At 32.6% G+C, this 19,890-nt stretch overlaps 1 protein-coding gene across 1 annotated transcript in view; it reads right to left on the reverse strand.

Annotated features, from left to right (window-relative positions):
* The window catches only part of LOC136026967 (uncharacterized), a 93,777-nt gene that overhangs the window by 16,042 nt on the left and 57,845 nt on the right, over window positions 1–19,890 (reverse strand). The window contains exons 5-7 of the mRNA XM_065703836.1: window positions 17,953–18,249; window positions 9,184–9,319; window positions 4,587–4,834 (exon numbers count right to left, since the gene is read on the reverse strand). Coding sequence (XP_065559908.1) covers window positions 4,587–4,834; window positions 9,184–9,319; window positions 17,953–18,249 — 681 coding nt within the window. The remainder of the gene's footprint in view (window positions 1–4,586; window positions 4,835–9,183; window positions 9,320–17,952; window positions 18,250–19,890) is intronic.

A 19,890-nucleotide genomic window follows, 5' to 3' on the forward strand; every position in this document is an offset into this window, starting at 1 on the left:
GGAAATTTTCTTCCCCCATGACAAATTCCTCGATGGAAAGTTCCCCCAGTATATCCCCCTCTTCTCAACCTCTCCCTCCAACCAAAAAATCCTCCTGAAAACGCCTGTACACTTCCCAATAACCATTACTATATGTAAGCACTGGTCAAAGTTTGTAACTTGTAGCCCCTCCCAGGGGGACTGTGGAGGAGTAAGTCGTCTCCAAAGACATAGTTATAAGGTTTTTCGACTACGCTAAATAAAATGGCTATCTCAGAATTTTGATCCGTTGACTTTGGGAAAAAAGTTAGCGTGGGAGGGGGCCTAGGTGCCCTCCAATTTTTTGGTCACTTAAAAAGGGCTCTAGAACTTTTCATTTCCGTTAGAATGAGCCCTCTCGCAATATTCTAGGACAACTGGGTCGATACGGTCACCCCTGGGGGAAAAAACAAACAAAAAATCAAACAAACAAATAAACACGCATCCGTGATCTGCCTTCTGGCAAAAAATACAAAATTCCACGTTTTTGTAGATAGGAGCTTGAAACTTCCTATACAGTTGGGTTTTATGATGTGCTGAATCTGATGGTGTAATTTTCGTTAAGATTCTATGACTTTTAGGGGGTGTTTCCCCCTATTTTCTAAAATAACGCACATTTTCTCAGGCTCGTAGCTTTTGATGCGTAAGACTAAACTTGATGAAACTTATATATTTAAAATCAGCATTAAAATTTGATTCTTTTGATGTAGTTATTGGTATCAAATTTCCACTTTTTAGAGTTTTGGTTTCTATTGAGCCGGGTCGCTCCTCACTACAGTTCGTTACCACGAACTGTTTGATACAGCCAACATGGGAGATATACAACTTATATATCTATATGAAACTTATACATTTTAAACCAGCATTAAAATGTGATTCTTTTGATGTAACTATTGGTATCAAAATTCCGTTTTTTAGAGTTTCGGTTACTATTTAGCCAGGTCGCTCTGTTTGAAAGGTAAGAAAAGGATACAGAAAGTTGGTTCTTCGGTGATTTATCATGGAAAGATAGCATTTAAAAGCCAATTTCATCATTGACAGTGTAACGTCTGACGAGTTTATTAAATAAGTTGTAAACATCAAAGAAAATTTTATAAATGATATAGTTAATCATAAAAGCTGAAATTCCCCTATAAAGCTTAGTTCTGACACTATCCCGTATTGTATGATGTACGCTGCAAAGAATACAAGGACCTGGGAATCAAAGAAAATACATAGAAGGAGGTGGCTAAAACACTTGATGGATCAGCTAAAAATATCTTTGGTATTTATTCAATCTTTGAATTTGAATGAGAAGTGCCCAGAGGACTAAGAAAAAAATTAGGGGGAGAAGAATGCCCAGAGTCATTATATATATATATATATATATATATATATATATATATATATATATATATATATATATATATATATATATGTATATATATATATATATATATATATATATATATATATATATATATATATATATATATATATATATATATATATATACACATATATATATATATACCAGGGCACTTCGTGTCAAAGGAGTTGTCATAGGAACTTCGAAAAAGGATCAGCAACTTGGAAATTGAAAAGGTTAGTGCCCTTTTTAATAGTCGAAACTGATTGGGGCATGGGGGGGGAACTCACCCCCCTCACCACGCTCACCATTTCCCTAAACACATTCAATCAAAATTTCGAAATAGCCATTTTGTTCAACATAGTTGAAAGATCTGGAAATTATGTCTTTGAGGATGACACCCCCCCGCATCCATCAGGGCAAGGGCTGTAAGTTATACCCTGGGGGCATTTAAGGTTTATAAAGAAAGGGTGATCGTATAAAATTTGGAGGGTGCTCATTGGATTGGTAATCAAAAATTCTAGTGTCCTTTCTTTAAGATTCAGAGTGATCAGAGTGTGGATACCCCCAAAACCTCGTATCTTCCCGAAATGCATCGGATAAAAATTTTGAGATGACCATTTGTTGTCGCAGAAACTTCTAAAAGGGCTTATTAGATTGGAAATTGAAGTGGCTAGTGCCTCTTTTATTAGTCGAAAGTAGTTAGAGGGCAACTAACCCCCCTCTTACAACCACCATTTCTCCAAACACATCCAATCAAAATTTTGAGATAGCCATTTTGTTCAGCGTAGTTAAAAGGTCGGTAAATTGCATCTTTGAGGATGACAACCCCTGAGAGCCCTCAGGGCAAGGGTTGTAATTTATGCCTGGGGGCATATAAAGTTTTGTATAGAAAGGGGGGTCGTAGAAACTTTGGAATGACCTCATTGGATTGAAAACCAGATGTTCTAGTACCCTTTCGATTCAGACTTCTCAAAGGGTGGATGCCCCCCTCCAAACCTAGCATTTTTCCGAAATGTATCAGATAGAAATTCTAGATGGTCATTTGTTATCGTGAAAACTTAAAAAAAAGTTCATTCTGTTGGAGACAATTTCGAAGACCACACTGCCTTTCCATGACGAAAATACATCAGTCCAAAATAGGGATGAAACCTTTTAATTGACAGTGAAAAAAATATAGAATTTTTTTAACTGGATATTTCGAACACATATACAGTGTCCATCATCAACAGTAAAACTGATGCCAGTTTTATATTTACGTCGATTATATGGGGCTATTGTGACGAAGGAGGTGTCTAAATATATATTAACACCCTTAAGAGACACGCAAATGTTATAAATCAAAAGATTTTCTTCATCAATGTAAGAAGAAAAGGATTTTGGCGCCCTCAATAAAATTCAATCTACATTTAGGCACCTCAGCAATCTACATCTGTCTACATTTTGGCATCATTTACATTTAGGCAATCTACATTTAGGCATCAAGTTCATGTTCAAGTTCAAGTTTTTTATTTCAACATTCACAAATACATAGATAAAATACAACACTTTCGCGCTGGGGAAAACCTGCCCTTTTCATCATCAGCACTTTTACTGCTGATGATGGACACTGTATATGTGTTCAAAATATCCAGTTTAAATTTCTATATTTGTTTCACTGACAATTAAAAGGTTTCATCCCTATTTTGAACCGTTATATTTTCGTCATTCTGTTGGAAGTTGAAGGGCTAGTGCTCTTTTTAATAGTCGAAAGTGATCGGAGGGCAGCTAACCCCACTCCCACGCTCACCGTTTCCCCAAACACATTTAATAAAAATTTTGAGATGGCCATTTTGTTCAACGTAGTTGAAAGGGCCGAAAAGTTAAGTCTTTGAGGATGATAACCCTCCTAGAGCCCTCGGGGCAAGGGTTTTTAAGTTATGACCTGGGGGCATATAGGGTATATATATAAAGGATGACTGCATCAACTTCGAAGGGGATCATTGGATTTGTAATCAAAAGCTCTAGTGGCCTTTTTAAGATTCAGAATGATCAGAGGGTGGATACACCCCCCCCCCTAACACGCCTCATATTTTCCCGAAATGCATCTCATAAAAATTTTGAGATGGCCATTTGTTGTCTTAGAAACTTCAAAAAGAGCTGATTTGATTGGAAATTGAAAGGGCTGGTGTCTTTTTTAATAGTCAAAAGTGATTGGAGGACAACTAACCTCCCTCCAATGCCCACCATTTCCCCAAACTCATCCAATCCAATTTTTTGATATTTTGTTCAACGTAACTGGAGGGTCCAGAAATTATACACTCCCCCCAGAGCCTTCAGGGCAAGGGTTGTAAGTTATGCCATGGGGGCACATAAGGCATATATAGAAAGGGAGATCGTATAAACTTCGGAGGGGGCTCATTGGATTAGTAATCAGAAGTTCTAGTGCCATTTTACGATTCAAAGTGATGAAATGGCGGATAAACCCCCCTCCACACCTCGTATTTTCCCGAAATGCATCTGATCAAAATTTTTAGATTGCCAGTTGCTGTTGTAGAACTTCGAAAACACCTCAATTGATTGGATATTGAAAGGGCCAGTGTCCTCTTTAATAGTCGAAAGTGATTGGAGGGAGGGCAAGGTTAAAGTGAGGAGCGATACTAAAACTTAAAACGAACAGAAATTATTACGTATTTGACGGGGGGGTTGCATTTTCCTCAATAATTCGCTCTTTGCGCTAAAGTTTGACTTTTTGTCCCAATTCTGTAAGAACGACTCCTGAAGAACAAGGGCAGGTCAATTAGAGCAACAAGATACGTAACAATTTCTGTTCATTTTAAGTTTTAATTTTGCTCCTTACTTTAAGGTTGAAAAAAATTGTTTTTTATTAATCTGGAATTGAAGAAAAGACTTCAGGAGAGATAATTAACTGCGCCTTTTTAAAGCCGAGTGGTTAGTGTGCTTGACTTGCAATCCTGTATCCGTAAGGGTAGGGACACAAGCCTTGGGGTTGCTGAATATTTGGTTTCGAACGGGGCAGGCCCTTTCACTCTGTAAGCTCCAAATGGGTACCTGGAAAAATAAGTGGAAGAAACATGTGAAGGGTCAGATGATTTGCCAAGCCAAGATGTTCTTTTACCAGTAAAATCTCTGTATTTCTTTCTCCATTTTCTCAGGTAACTAACAAATCTTTTATAATCAATTAACAAAATTTAAGAAAACGGCAGTGAACAAAAATTACCGGAGGTGTGCATCTCCACAGGCATTCCATTTAGACTGACAGCTTCTAAGTAAACAGGATCACTTTGACCCTGAGCATTTACAGCTGTGATTTTAAGGACTGTTGACCCATACGGAATAACTGCAGTTGAAGGGGTAATCCGAGATTCGCTGACAAACCCCTCATCATAGGAGGATGTGCTTGTAGGGAGAAGGCCAGCCATAACAAGTTCAAATCTTGGAACAGTTGACGATAAATTTGCAAGTGATCTAAAAAAAGGTAAAAAATTGTAGTTTAATTATAGCTGCATATTATCTCTGCAAGATTTTGGTATGTTATTTATCTGCGGGACTAGAATTTAATGTTTCAAAGTGAAACTAATTCTTCAGTCATTCCATTGTTGAGATTCAGGTATATCCATCCATTGAATTCCTTCTTTTTAATTCGCCTTGAATTTGATTTAGATTTATAAGTATGTTGATAAGGTTCTGGAAACATGAAAAAATTGGAAAATAGATTTTTCTCTAAGAGAAAAGTTTAAAGTTATTCTGGATCAGTGAATGGATACATCTGAAACTAATGAATCCAAATGATGTTAGTATCATTTCCTTTTGCTAAAATTTACTGATGTGACAATATATATATATATATATATATATATATATATATATATATATATATATATATATATATATATATATATATATATATATATATATATATATATATATATATATATATATATATATATATATATATATATATACATATATATATATATATATATATATATATATATATATATATATATATATATATATATATATATATATATATATTCCTTTACCCTTCACAAAAGTTTCACCCTTATAAGCTTTGCCTTAGTAATAGCAGTATTAGTAAAAGTAGCTATAGTAACATTAGTAGTAGTATTTTACAAAAAAGGCCTTTTAGTTCAACATCTCCCTCAGCATGTCCCGGAAGTGTCAACTTGCTACTCCAAGCCGTTCCTGAAATATTGCTGATACACCGTTTTGATAAACTATGTTCCCTGATGGTCCCCAAAAATCTTTCATACTCAAGTCATTATCGGTCCCTGAAATGGCCAGAAAACTTGTTTCCTCCCAAACAGCTAGACAGTCACACAAGTAAGCTCCTGGGCCAAAGTAACCCTCATGCTCCAAAAACTTCTCTTTTACTCTCCCCCTCCCCTTTTCTCTCTCCCTCCCTCTATCTATCCTTCTCTTTCTCTCTCTTTCTAAAGTTAAGCACCAAAACTCGTAAAAGATTCATAACACAAAACTTTTGGTGATCGACAAACTCTGATTTCTTTTTTCTGTTCACCATAAAGAAAATGCACCGAAAACATTAGGCAGTTAGGATTTTTTTTTTTTTAATCCCCCAAGTTTTGCCAAAACAGAAAAAAAAATCCCAAAAACCTGAGAATTGTGGGTGATGACAACTTCCTAATTGTTTTTTTTCTATATTAAAAAGCTATATTTGAATAGCATTTTTCTGCTATTCAGCCACCTTTTTTCTATTCTATGTTTTTTTGGTGTTATATAAAGCAGATTCTCATTGATATAATCCACATACTAATAAAATTTATAGTAGGAAGAGCATCATTTGTGTCCCGGTGTCCCAGTTTGTAATTTCTCTTTGAGTGTCCCGGTCGTCATTTATATTCCCTGTGTCCCGGTCGTCATTTGTGTCCCGGTGTCCCGGTCTGTAACTTCTATTCGAACAATCCCTGTGTCCCGGTCGTCATTTATATATCCTGCCTGTGCCCCCGGCGTCCCCGTTGTAGTTGTGTCCCTGTGTCCCGGTCGTCATTTATATTCCCTGTGTCCCGGTCGTGATTTGTGTCTGGGTGTCCCAGTGTGTAATTTCTCTTTGAGGTTCCCGGTCGTCACTTATATTCCCTCTGTCTCGGTCGTCATTTGTGTCCCGGTCTGTAATTTCTCTTTGAGTGTTTTTTCTTTTGAGTTTTTTTTTTTAGTTTTTTACCTTTTTTCTTTTTTCAGTTTTCTTTTTCTTCTTTATTTTTCAGCGTCACTATGAAGTACATATCGACGAACCTTTGTTTTTTTAACTTAAATCTGGTAGGCATTGATGACCTTATCCAAGTCAAAATCCCAAACCCAATAGGTTCTTCAGTCATTTTACAATTAAACATTTTTCCGTGAACAAATGTCTTAAATACCGTTAATGACGTCACCGTCAAAGCAAAAATGACGACAACTAATTTCATGACGTCAGCCGACACAGAAACATGACGTCACCTGATCCACAGATCCACAGACAGACAACTTATTTTTATATATATAGATATATAATATATATATATATATATATATATATATATATATATATATATATATATATATATATATATATATATATATATATATATATATATATATTTAACTACGTAAAACTTGCGAATATACAATATTCTTTGCTGTCCTATTGTCTGTCCATATAAATAGATTGTCAGGTTTACCAACTCTTGAACATGCAACATAATAATTGTCCATGGGAAAACAATCCTTATTCATATCTATACCGCATTTTTCTTACGATTGCCCTTGAGCTTTGTTGATGGTGATTGCTAATCAAACATTCCCTGTGTCCCCTTTGTCATTTATATATCCCCCTGTGCCCCCGGCGTCCCCGTTGTAGTTGTGTTCCTGTGTCCAGGTCGTCATTTATATTCCCTGTCCCGGTCGTCATTTGTGCCCCGGTATCCCAGTCTGTAATTTCTCTTTGAGTGTCCCGGTCGTCATTTATATAGATATATAGGTACAGTTTCATTTCAGTTTTTTTTCTTTTTTAGTTTTTTCTTTTCTTATTTTTTTTCTTTTTTAAGTTTCTTCTTTTTATTGATTTGTTTTCTTCAATTTGTCAATGTTCATTCTAACATTGACACTTGGAAAAATCTTTACGTGCCAAGCAAGCTAAAGCTCCAACAATTTATAATAAACCTCAAAATTTTAAACCTCAAAATCTGTTTTAAGGTTTTCGAATTACCTGAATCTTTGTCAAAATATATTGAAATATTTGTGCAATTCCCAGTTTTTTTTAGTTTTTTCTTTTTTAGTTGTTTAGCTTTTTTTAGTTTTTTTTCTTTTTAGTTTTTTACCTTTTTATTTTTTTATTTTTTTTACATTTTTTCTTTTCAAGTTTTCTCTTTTTTTCTTTTTTTTTATTTTTTAGTTTTTTTTTAGTTTTTTCTTTTTGGTTTTTTTTTTAGTTTTTTACCATTTTTCTTTTTTCAGTTTTCTTTTTCTTCTTTATTTTTCAGACGTCATATGCAAATCCTCAATACAAAAATACATACAACTTATTTTTATTTATAGATAAGATATAATCTGGCGTAACAGACATAGTGTAACAGACATAAAAGACAGACAACTTATTTTTATATATATAGGTTTATAAATATATAGATACAGTTTCTTCTTTAGTTTTTTTTCTTTTTTAGTTTTTTCTTTTTTTTAGTTTCTTCTTTTTATTGATTTGTTTTCTTCAATTTGTCAATGTTCATTCTAACATTGACACTTGGAAAAATCTTTACGTGTCAAGCATGCTAAAGCTCCAACAATTTATATTAAACCTCAAATATGGGGTATCTGTTTTAAGGTTTTCGAATTACTTTAATCTATTGTCAAAATATATTGAAATATTTGTGCAATTCCCAGTTTTTTTAGTTTTTTTTTAGTTTTTTAGCTTTTTTAGTTTTTTTTTTAGTTTTTTATCTTTTTTATTTTTTTACGTTTTTTTCTTTTTACGTTTTTCTTTTTTTAATTTTTTTAATTTTTATTTTTTTTTTAGTTTTTTCTTTTTTAGTTTTTTCTTTTTAGTTTTTTTTTAGTTTTTTACCATTTTTCTTTTTTCGAATTACTTTAATCTATTGTCAAAATATTTTGAAATATTTATGCAATTTCCAGTTTTTACATTCTTGTTTGTTTTCTTTTATATATATTAGAAGATATAATCTGGCGTAACGGACAGACAACTTATTTTTATATATATAGATATATATATATAGATAAAAAATGTATATATAGGCTACATATTGGCTGAATATATTATCATTCGAGGTCTCAAATATATTTCAAGAATCTACCTGCCTTGCAAAGGTTTTGAGCAGTAGTGTTTCCAAAAATTGTTTTTCAGGAGAATTTTCATGGTTTTGACAATAAACAATTTAATTGCTTTTGATATATCTATCAGTTATATTTTTAGGCTAAAAATAGATGAATTTTAGTGGTGTTTTAATGAATAATGATCAAATTTTAGGCTTTCCCGAATGCAAAACTAAAAAGGAGCAACAATTGTGAGGAAGGAGAGTAAGGAGGAGCTATTGATGTCCCCTCAGTTTTTGTCCCCCCAATTAAAAATTCCGTTTTTTGGTATTTTCGTTGAAAATACTTGAACAATTCTTTTTTCTGTTTTCGCTGAAAAAATCAGAAAAACTACATAACTATTCCCTAAAGATTTTCACATATACATTTTGCCACCCTCCCCCTAAAATATCATGAATTGATGCTTCTGTCTGAGAGAAAGTATATTAAGAGTATAGAATTGTGATATTCTCAAAATGAAGTAATCTTACCGTTTTGAATGTGACTCGAAAATTTCCAGAACAAAATGCTGCTCAAGACCACCGTTAAATGATTCCTGACACTCAATTTCCATTGAACTGCTTTTATCGTTGGTTAAGGTACAATTTTTTGGAGCGTCCGGAGGTCCTACATAAAAAGGATCTTAATTAGAATAAAATTGATTCTTTTCTTGAGAAATTTTTTTTTTTTAAATGGTTGGTTCGCTGTTGTTATTTCTTTTTCCGTTAGTCATTCTTTTTGCCATCAGTTTTACAGCTTTACCATTTTTTTCTATTTAATAGTTACTCTGCTTTCCTAGAGTTTTGTATAGTGGGTAAAATATAAATTAATATTATTGTCAGGTCTTAGTATTGTCAACATTACTATTATTTTGTAATTGCTTTCAGTATATTTTATATGTTGATTATCAAAACATTAGTATTACAGATAATATATTTCTATAACATTAGAAATATTATTATCAGTCAAAATTCAGTTCTAGGCTATCCCTTTTGTCAAAATTTTTCAGTTGTTCTTTTTTGTGTTTTTTCTTTTTTTTAATCTGCTTTTTAACAATTTTTTATAGTGGCTGAACAATAAATTATTAGCAGATCTTACTATTATAAACATTATTTTTATCTTTTATTACAATTTTTGTTAAATTACGTATTTTTATAACTACAATGTTATTGTTATTATATTCTACTAGCTGTTGGGGTGGTACTTCGCGCCACCCCAACACCTAGTTGGTGGGGGCGCTTCGCACCCCCGAAGCCCCCCCGCGCGCGTAAGTCGCTACGCGCCATATTAGTTACGCGCCATTGTAGTTGTGTCCCTGTGTCCAACCTGTGATATATATATATATATATATATATATATATATATATATATATATATATATATATATATATATATATATGTGTGTGTGTGTGTGTGTGTGTGTTTTAAACTACGTAAAACTTGCGAATATACAACATTATTCGCTGTCCCATCGTCTGTGCATAAAAATAGATTGTCAGGTTTACCGACTCTTGAACATGCAACATATAATTGTCCATGGGAAAAACAATATGTATTCAGATCTATACCTCATTAGTCTCTGTGTACCACCTGTGATATATATATATATATATATATATATATATATATATATATATATATATATATATATATATATATATATATATATATATATATATATATATATATATATATATATATATATATATATATATATATATATATATATATATATATATATATATATATATATATATATTCATATATATATATTCACACATATATATATATATATATATATATATATATATATATATATATATATATATATATATATATATATATATGTTTTTAACTACCTAAAACTTGCGAATATACAACATTCTTGGCTGTCCCATTGTCTGTGCATATAAATAGATTGTCAGGTTTACCGACTCTTGAACATGCAACATATAATTGTCCATGGGAAAAACAATCTGTATTCAGATCTATACCTCATTATTCTAATGATTGCCCTTGAGCTTTGTTGATGGTGATTGCTAATCGAACATTCCCTGTGTCCCGGTCGTCATTTATATTCCCTGTGTCCCGGTCGTCATTTGTGTCCCGGTGTCCCAGTCTGTAATTTCTCTTTGAGTGTCGCGGTCGTCATTTATATTCCCTGTGTCCCGGTCGTCATTTGTGTCCCGGTCGTCATTTGCTGTTGCCATTGTAAGTTCTTAAGTCATTTTACAATTAAACATTTTTCCGTCCACGATCTTCTTACAATTAAAAATTTGTCTTTGAAGGATTTTCTTAAATACCTTTAATGACGTCATCGTCATAACAAACATGACGACAACTAACTTCATGACGACATGATGACATGACGTCACTCGACAGTCACACAAACAATTTATTTTTATATAGATAGATGTCCCGGTTGTCATTTGTGTCCCGGTCGTCATTTGTTGTTGCCATTGTAGGTTCTTCAGTCATTTTACAATTAAACATTTTTCCGTCCACGATCTTCTTACAATTAAAAATTTGTCTTTGAAGGATTTTCTTAAATACCTTTAATGACGTCATCGTCATAACAAACATGACGACAACTAACTTCATGACGACATCTTGACATGACGTCACTCGACAGACACACAAACAACTTATTTTTATATAGATAGATAGATATATATATAGTATATATTTAGTATATATAACTATATGTACCTATTATATAATTTTATATTTGATAGCTTTATGCTGTTGCAAGGATGTTCTTTAATCTCATAAAAAGGATAACATTAAAAAATATGTTAAACTCTCTGGCGTACTTATGATCGACTCCAGACCAAGTCCAGACATTATGAACTTGGACTGGTTTCAAGGGCTTGGTCTATTGTGTTTATGGATGGTTTGTATCATACCAGATTGATATTGAGCATCAAATGCGATGCAGAATTTGAAAAAAATCGCAGTTTTTCTATGTTTCTCAATAGTCCGTAGAGATAGTCTGGCAAATGACAAGTTTATATTATATATATATATATATATATATATATATATATATATATATATATATATATATATATATATATATATATATATATATATATATATATATATATACATATATATATATATATATATATATATACATATAACATATATATATATATATATATATATATATATATATATATATATATATATATATATATATATATATATATATATATATATATATATATGTGATTGTATGGATGAGTAGGGTTAAGGCCTCATTCAAGTGCTGGTCTATATTAATCACTAATTTAGGAAAACAGTCTTCCTTTTCTACTTCTGTCTTTTTTTTATGTGTTTGTGCTGTTGCATTGGTGATTTCTCTTTTCATGATATATTTATATATATATATATATATATATATATATATATATATATATATATATATATATATATATATATATATATATATATATATATATATATATATATATATATTGTGATTCCTCGGCACGCTTTCTGTTCTTACTTTCTCTATCAGCCACAAGCCTGTTTTCTTGCTGTTCTTGTGATTCCTCGGCACGCTTTCTTTCCTTACTTTCTTTATAAGCCGCAAGTTTTTTGGCATAGACTCTTTGAGCAGCTTCCTCGGCTGTTGCCATTGTAGGTTCTTCAGTCATTTTACAATTAAACATTTTTCCGTCCACGATCTTCTTACAATTAAAAATTTGTCTTTCAACGACTTTCTTAAATACCATTAATGACGTCATCGTCATAACAAACATGACGACAACTAACTTCACGACGACATGATGACATGACGTCACTCGACAGACCCACAGACAACTTATTTTTATATATATAGATTACTAGCTATTGGTGTGACGTTTCGCGCCACACCAACACCTAGTTGATGGGGGCGCTTTGTGCCCCTCATGCCCCCCCACGCGCGTAAGTCGTTACGCGCCATATTAGTTATGCGCCATTGTAGTTGTGTCCCTGTGTCCCACCTGTGATATATATATATATATATATATATATATATATATATATATATATATATATATATATATATATGTTTTTAACTACGTAAAACTTGCGAATATACAGCATTCTTCGCTGTCACATTGTCTGTGCATATAAATAGATTGTCAGGTTTACCGAATCTTGAAATGCAACATATAATTGTCCATGGGAAAACAACCCGTATTCAGATCTATTCCGCAATTTTTTTAATGATTGCCCTTGAGCTTTGTTGATGGTGATTGCTAATCGAGTATTCCCTGTGTCCCCGTCGGCATTTATATATCCCCCCTGTGTCCTTCCGGCGTCCCCGTTGTAGTTGTGTCCCTGTGTCCTGGTCGTCATTTATAGTCCCTGTGTCCCGGTAGTCATTTGTGTCCCGGTATCCCTGTCCGTAATTTCTTTTTCAGTGTCCCGGTCGTTATTTATATTCCTTGTGTTCCAGTGTCCCGGTCTGTAACGTCATAAAGTCTTCAATGGCTCTGGTGGTGCAGCCAGCTGAGGAAGTTTAACTTTTCCTGAGGCGCAACATATTCCCGTTGTTTCACCATTAAATTCCAAGGCCTTGCAATAGGAACAAATTTTAGACATAGTCCCGATTTGAACACATCTACTCAAGCTATAATCATCGACTGGCCAGGCGATAATTTTGACGTTGCTCTTGTGATTCCTCGGCACGCTTTCTTTTGGCATTATCCCTTTGAGCAGCAAGCCTGTTTTCACGTTGTTCTTGTGATTGCTTGGAACGCTTTCTTTCGGCATTATCTTTTTGAGCCGCAAGCCTTTTTTCACGTTGTTCTTGTGATTCCTCGGCATGATTTTTTTTGTAATTTCTCTTTGAGCCTCAAGCCTGTTTTCACGTTGTTCTTGTGATTTCTCGGTACGCTTTCTTTGGTATTATCTCTTTGAGCCGCGAGCCTGTTTTCACGTTGTTCTTGTGATTCCTCGGCACGCTTTCTTTTCTTATTTTCTCTTTTAGCCACGAGCCATTTGGCATTAATTTTTTGAGCCGCTACCTCGGCTGTTTCTTCTGCCATTGTAGGATTTATACTAAAATTTCTCTTTGAATTAAATCTTTGAGCAGCTTCCTCGGCTGTTTCTTCTACCATTGTAGGATTATAATGACGTCATATACAAAGCCTTTGACGTCATATGCAAAGCCTTATATACTTATAATAACGTCATATGCGGACAAACAAACACACATATGCGGACAAACACAAAGCATGGACAAACACACAAACTTAGAACTTATCTATATATATATATATATATATATATATATATATATATATATATATATATATATATATATATATATATATATACTAGCTGTTGGGGTGGCGCTTCGCGCCACCCCAACACCTAGTTGGTGGGGGCGCTTCGCGCCCCCCCAAGCCCCCCCGCGCGCGTAAGTCGTTACGCGCCATAATAGTTACGCGCCATTGTAGTTGTGTCCCTATGTCCCACCTGTGAATATAGATAGATATATATATACTACTACTACTAATAACTCACTGCAGCACCAAACCGCCTGAGGCCAACACAGCTACGCACGCTCCTCCTCCAACCTAATCTATTTAAAGCCTCCCTCTTTACACCCTCCCAGGAAGTTCCCATTTCCTTTAAATCCTTATTTATGACATCCTCCCAACCCAGACAAGGACGACCTGCTTTCCGTGTAGCCCCAGACGGTTGGCCAAAAAGGACAATCTTCGGTAATCTGTCATCCTTCATCCGTAGAACGTGGCCTAGCCATCTCAACCTTTCTTTCATTATAGCCCCAGAAAGCGGGATTGAACCACACTTTTCGTACAACCTACTGTTTGAAATACGGTCAGTCAGCCGGGTACCCAGAACAATCCGTAGGCAATTTCTCTGGAAAACATCTAGTAAATTTTCATCTGCTTTTCGGAGTGTCCATGCTTCAGAGCCATATTTGACCACTGTCATCACTGTAGCTTCCAATATTCTAATCTTGGTTTGTAGGCTTATCTTTCTATTCTTCCAAACTTTTTTTAACTGTGAAAAAACACCCGGAGCTTTAGCTATTCTACTTTTAACATCTTCACTGCTCCCACCATCTTTACTAATAATACTACCAAGGTAACTGAAGCTCCCAACCTGATCAATCTTTTCGTTACCTAAGGTCACCTGTTCATCTTCACTTATTCCTAACCTTAGTGACTTAGTCTTCTTAACATTAATTTTCAAGCCTATTTTAGCACCCTGAACTCATAATATATATATATATATATATATATATATATATATATATATATATATATATATATATATATATATATATATATATATATATATATATATATATATGGTTTTAACTACGTAAAACTTGCGAATATACAACATTCTTTGCTGTCCCATTGTCTTTGCATATAAATAGATTGTCAGGTTTACCGACTCTTGAACAAGCAACATATAATGGTCCATGGGAAAACAATCTGTATTCAGATCTATACCTCATGATTCTAATGATTGCCCTTGAGCTTTGTTGATGGTGATTGCTAATCGACCATTCCCTGTCCCGGTGTCCCGGTCGTCATTTATATCCCCCTGTTTCCCCCGGTGTCCCCGTTGTAGTTGTGTCCCTGTGTCCCGGTCGTCATTTATATTCCCTGTGTCCCGGTCGTCATTTGTATCCCGGTGTCCCGGTCTGTATATACATTCGTTTTTTAGTTTTGTTTTTCTCCTTTATTTTTTTCCTTTTTTTTTCTTTTTTAGTTTATTTAGATTTTTAGATTTTTTAGTTTTTTTATTAGTTTTTAGTTTTTTTTTCTTTTTAGTTTTTTTGTAGTTTTTACCTTCTTTATAGTTTTGTTAGTTTTTTTTTTTACTTATGTCCTGGTCGTCATTTATACTCCCTGTGTCCCGGTGCTTTGTTGATTGCTAATCGAACATTCCTTTTGTCCTGGTCGCTTTCTCTTTGAGTGTCGTCATTTATTTTTTTCTTTTTTAGTTCTTTTAGTTTTTACCTTTTTTAGTTTTTTTTTAGTTTTTTAGATGAAAATTTTTTTTAGTTTTTTCCTTTTTTTTCTTTTTAGTTTTTTATTGGTTTTTACCTTTATTTTAGCTTATTTTTCAGTTTTTTCCTTTTTTTAGTTTTTTTTTATTTTTTATTTTTTTTTAGTTTTTTACCTTTTTTTATTTTTTTTATTTTTTTTTTGTTTTTTAGCTTTTTTACTTTTTTTATTAGTTTTTAGTTTTTTTTGTAGTTTTTGCCTTTTTTTAGTTTTTTCAGTTTTTTTTTAGTTTTTTATTGGTTTTTACCTTTATTTTAGCTTATTTTTCAGTTTTTTCCTTTTTTTTAGTTTTTAGTTTTTTTAGTTTTTTACCTTTTTTTAGTTTTTTTAGTTTTTTTAGTTTTTTAGCTTTTTTATTTTTTTTATTAGTTTTTAGTTTTTTTTTGTAGTTTTTGCCTTTTTTTAGTTTTTTTAGTTTTTTAGCTTTTTTATTAGTTTTTAGTTTTTTTTGTAGTTTTTGCCTTTTTTTAGTTTTTTTCTTTTTAGTTTTTTTGTAGTTTTTACCTTCTTTTTAGTTTTGTTAGTTTTTTTTTTACTTATGTCCTGGTCGTCATTTATACTCCCTGTGTCCCGGTGCTTTGTTGATTGCTAATCGAACATTCCTTTTGTCCTGGTCGCTTTCTCTTTGAGTGTCGTCATTTATTTTTTTTCTTTTTTAGTTCTTTTAGTTTTTACCTTTTTTAGTTTTTTTTAGTTTTTTAGATGAAATTTTTTTTTAGCTTTTTCCTTTTTATTCTTTTTAGTTTTTTTATTGGTTTTTACCTTTATTTTAGCTTATTTTTCAGTTTTTTCCTTTTTTTTAGTTTTTTTTTATTTTTTATTTTTTTTAGTTTTTTACCTTTTTTTAGTTTTTTTAGTTTTTTAGCTTTTTTACTTTTTTTATTAGTTTTTAGTTTTTTTTTGTAGTTTTTGTCTTTTTTTAGTTTTTTCAGTTTTTTTTTTAGTTTTTTATTGGTTTTTACCTTTATTTTAGCTTATTTTTCAGTTTTTTCCTTTTTTTTAGTTTTTTTTAGTTTTTAGTTTTTTTAGTTTTTTACCTTTTTTTAGTTTTTTTAGTTTTTTAGCTTTTTTATTTTTTTTATTAGTTTTTAGTTTTTTTTGTAGTTTTTGCCTTTTTTTAGTTTTTTTATTTTTTTAGCTTTTTTATTAGTTTTTAGTTTTTTTTTGTAGTTTTTGCCTTTTTTTAGTTTTTTTAGTTTTTTAGCTTTTTTATTTTTTTATTAGTTTTTAGTTTTTTTGTAGTTTTTGCCTTTTTTTAGTTTTTTCAGTTTTGACGTCACCTGATCCAGTTTTTTCAGGTGACGTCACCTGATCCACAGATCCACAGATCCACACACAGACAACTTATTTTTATATATATAGATATATACATATATATATTAATTGTCATTATTATTATTGTCAAGTCTGCGCCGGGTCTTGTCTCTGTAAATAGAAGCAATAATTTCGACACATCAAGTTTTTAAAATATACAATCACTGCTACAAAACAGGAGCAAACACCGAATGAAGTGGATTTTAACCAAAGACACTGTTATTCACTTATTCAAAAAATATTTACAGTATAGAAAACAGCACAATACTCTTCTGGGCTGCCTAAGTATGCATGAAAAAAAAAAATAACGACGATAACCACACTGCCTTTCCATCACAAACATCAAAAACAAGAAGAAAGTTTTCGTAAGAAAGTGGAAATCTAACTTGAATGAATATTTCGACCTATGTCCAAGAGCTGTCCTCAGCAAAACATGAAAATATAAAAGAAGAAAAACTTACAACAACATACGACCAATAAAACTAAAATTAATTTTTTTAAACAGTCCTGGTTGAACTTCACTGAAGTAAGGATGCTAGGACTGTTTTAAAACATTTTCATTTTAGTTATATTGGTCGCATGTTGTTGTAATGCTTTGTTTTTTCTGCATGTTTTTTCTGCTGTCTAGGGCTTAAAGATGGCCTTTTGTTTATGGTTTTATCCATAATGGAATTTTTAAAACTAACTTCTGCTAACTAATTAAATTAATTTTTGTCTGTTTTACAACACCTGAGAAATTTGAAAAAAAGATCACATAAAAATGGTGATTACTAGAAAATAGGTTTGCTTTTAATTAATGCTATTATATTATTTTTCGTTTCGGAGCGTTTAATGCTTGGTTTTAATAGCGTAAATTTTTTCGCTCTTACAGCCAGTCAAATATTGAAAAACCATAATTACCTGCAGGATAAATTGTGAAAACACAAGGTTCGTCTTGGAGTCCGATTTCGTTTTCAGCCCAGCACAGGATTGCACCATAATCATATTCACTTTTAGGTGTGTACCTAAGTATACTAGTGCTGCCATCTTTAGAAACAGTTGCAAATTCTCCAAGGTTAAGCTGATCATCTGACGAATTGAACATCCATCTGAAGGATTTAACTAAAGGATGGGCATCAACTGAGCAAGAGACTAGAGTGGTTAAAAGTTTAGCTGCACCATAGCTAAACTGTTGTCGAGGTTTGCAGGCAGGGCGGTCTAAAAAATAAGGCTGTAAATGTTATTGTTGATATGGTAAGGACAGAGGCGCCATTTGGGCCAAATCTTGGGGTGGGCATAAACTCCATTTTGCCCCCCCCCCAACTTTTATGTAAGAAAAAATGTGAGTTTTGGCAGCACATCGATCGAATATTCTAAGTAAAAACTCATTTTCAGCACCCGTGTGTTGCATGGAAATGTACTGTAACCCAATGTGGAACTCAGCCACACTGACCTCTAAGATTAATTATAACATCAAAGACCATAATCAACGAAGTCAAGTGATTAAACTGAAAGTGAAAAATTCAACCAGACTAAAGGCTGACCCTCCTCAGCAAGAAATTTTCTTATTTAAGTAAACAATACGTCGGTGAAAGTAATAGGCGTGCAGTAATTTCGAATCAATTGGACAGAATGGATTATGTTGGACATAATGGATTATTATGACCGGCAAAGGGTACTTTGTGGTGGAATCTTGGCCCCCCCCCCCCTGAAAAATCTGGGGTGGGCATTTGCGCAGCCCTGATATATACATTAAGCCCTTAAAAAATTAAGGGGATGTTTATATAAATATTATTGCCAGGAAGAGGAAGTAATAATAAACACGAAATACTACTTAAAAAGGAGAATGTTTGACGACATATAAGATTCGTGAAGTATAACTACTCATTCAAATCTGATTTTGGGGGATAAGCCACAAAACACGAATCGATAAAATAATGCTATTTATTGGTCAAATAATGCTTTGTTCATTGGTTAAATAGGCAATTGGTCAAATAATGCCTTTGGTCAATGGTGATTGACCAACTTAGGTTAGGTTAGATCACCTAATGGTGATCTAACCTAACCTAAATTAATGCAAAAGCTTTTGGTAAAACTTTATTGGTAAAACTTGGTGTTTTTCAGTTTTATTACTCTAAAACTTACTTTTGCGGAACAGATGATCACTTGAATTATCTCGGGTGATTTGGTCATTTAGTCAATTGGTCAATGTAATAGGTCTATAATGCAAAAATTGGTCAAATAATTATTGCTAAGTAATGCTCTTACGCTCAAATAATGCTGTGATCATTGGTCAAACACGCAATTGGTCAAAAAATGCCTTTGGTCAATGGTCATTGACCATTGATCTAAACTAAACTAAGTTAATGCAAAAGTATTTGGTAAAGCATTATTGGTAGAACTTTGGTAAAACTTCGTGTTTTTCAGTTTTATTACTCTAGAAATTGCTCTTGCATAAAAGATGATCTATTGAATTGTCTCGGGTGATTTGGTCATTTGGTCAATGAAATAGGTCTATAATGCAAAAATTGGTCAAATAATTATTGCTAAGTAATGCTCTTACGCTCAAATAATGCTGTGATCATTGGTCAAACACGCAATTGGTCAAAAAATGCCTTTGGTCAATGGTTATTGACCATTGATCTAAACTAAACTAAGTTAATGCAAAAGTATTTGGTAAAGCATTATTGGTAGAACTTTGGTAAAACTTCGTGTTTTTCAGTTTTATTACTCTAGAAATTGCTCTTGCATAAAAGATGATCTATTGAATTGTCTCGGGTGATTTGGTCATTTGGTCAATGAAATAGGTCTATAATGCAAAAATTGGTCAAATAATTATTGCTAAGTAATGCTCTTACG

Source organism: Artemia franciscana, chromosome 5, assembly GCF_032884065.1.
Source record: "Artemia franciscana chromosome 5, ASM3288406v1, whole genome shotgun sequence".
NCBI classification, from domain to species: Eukaryota; Metazoa; Arthropoda; class Branchiopoda; order Anostraca; family Artemiidae; genus Artemia; species Artemia franciscana.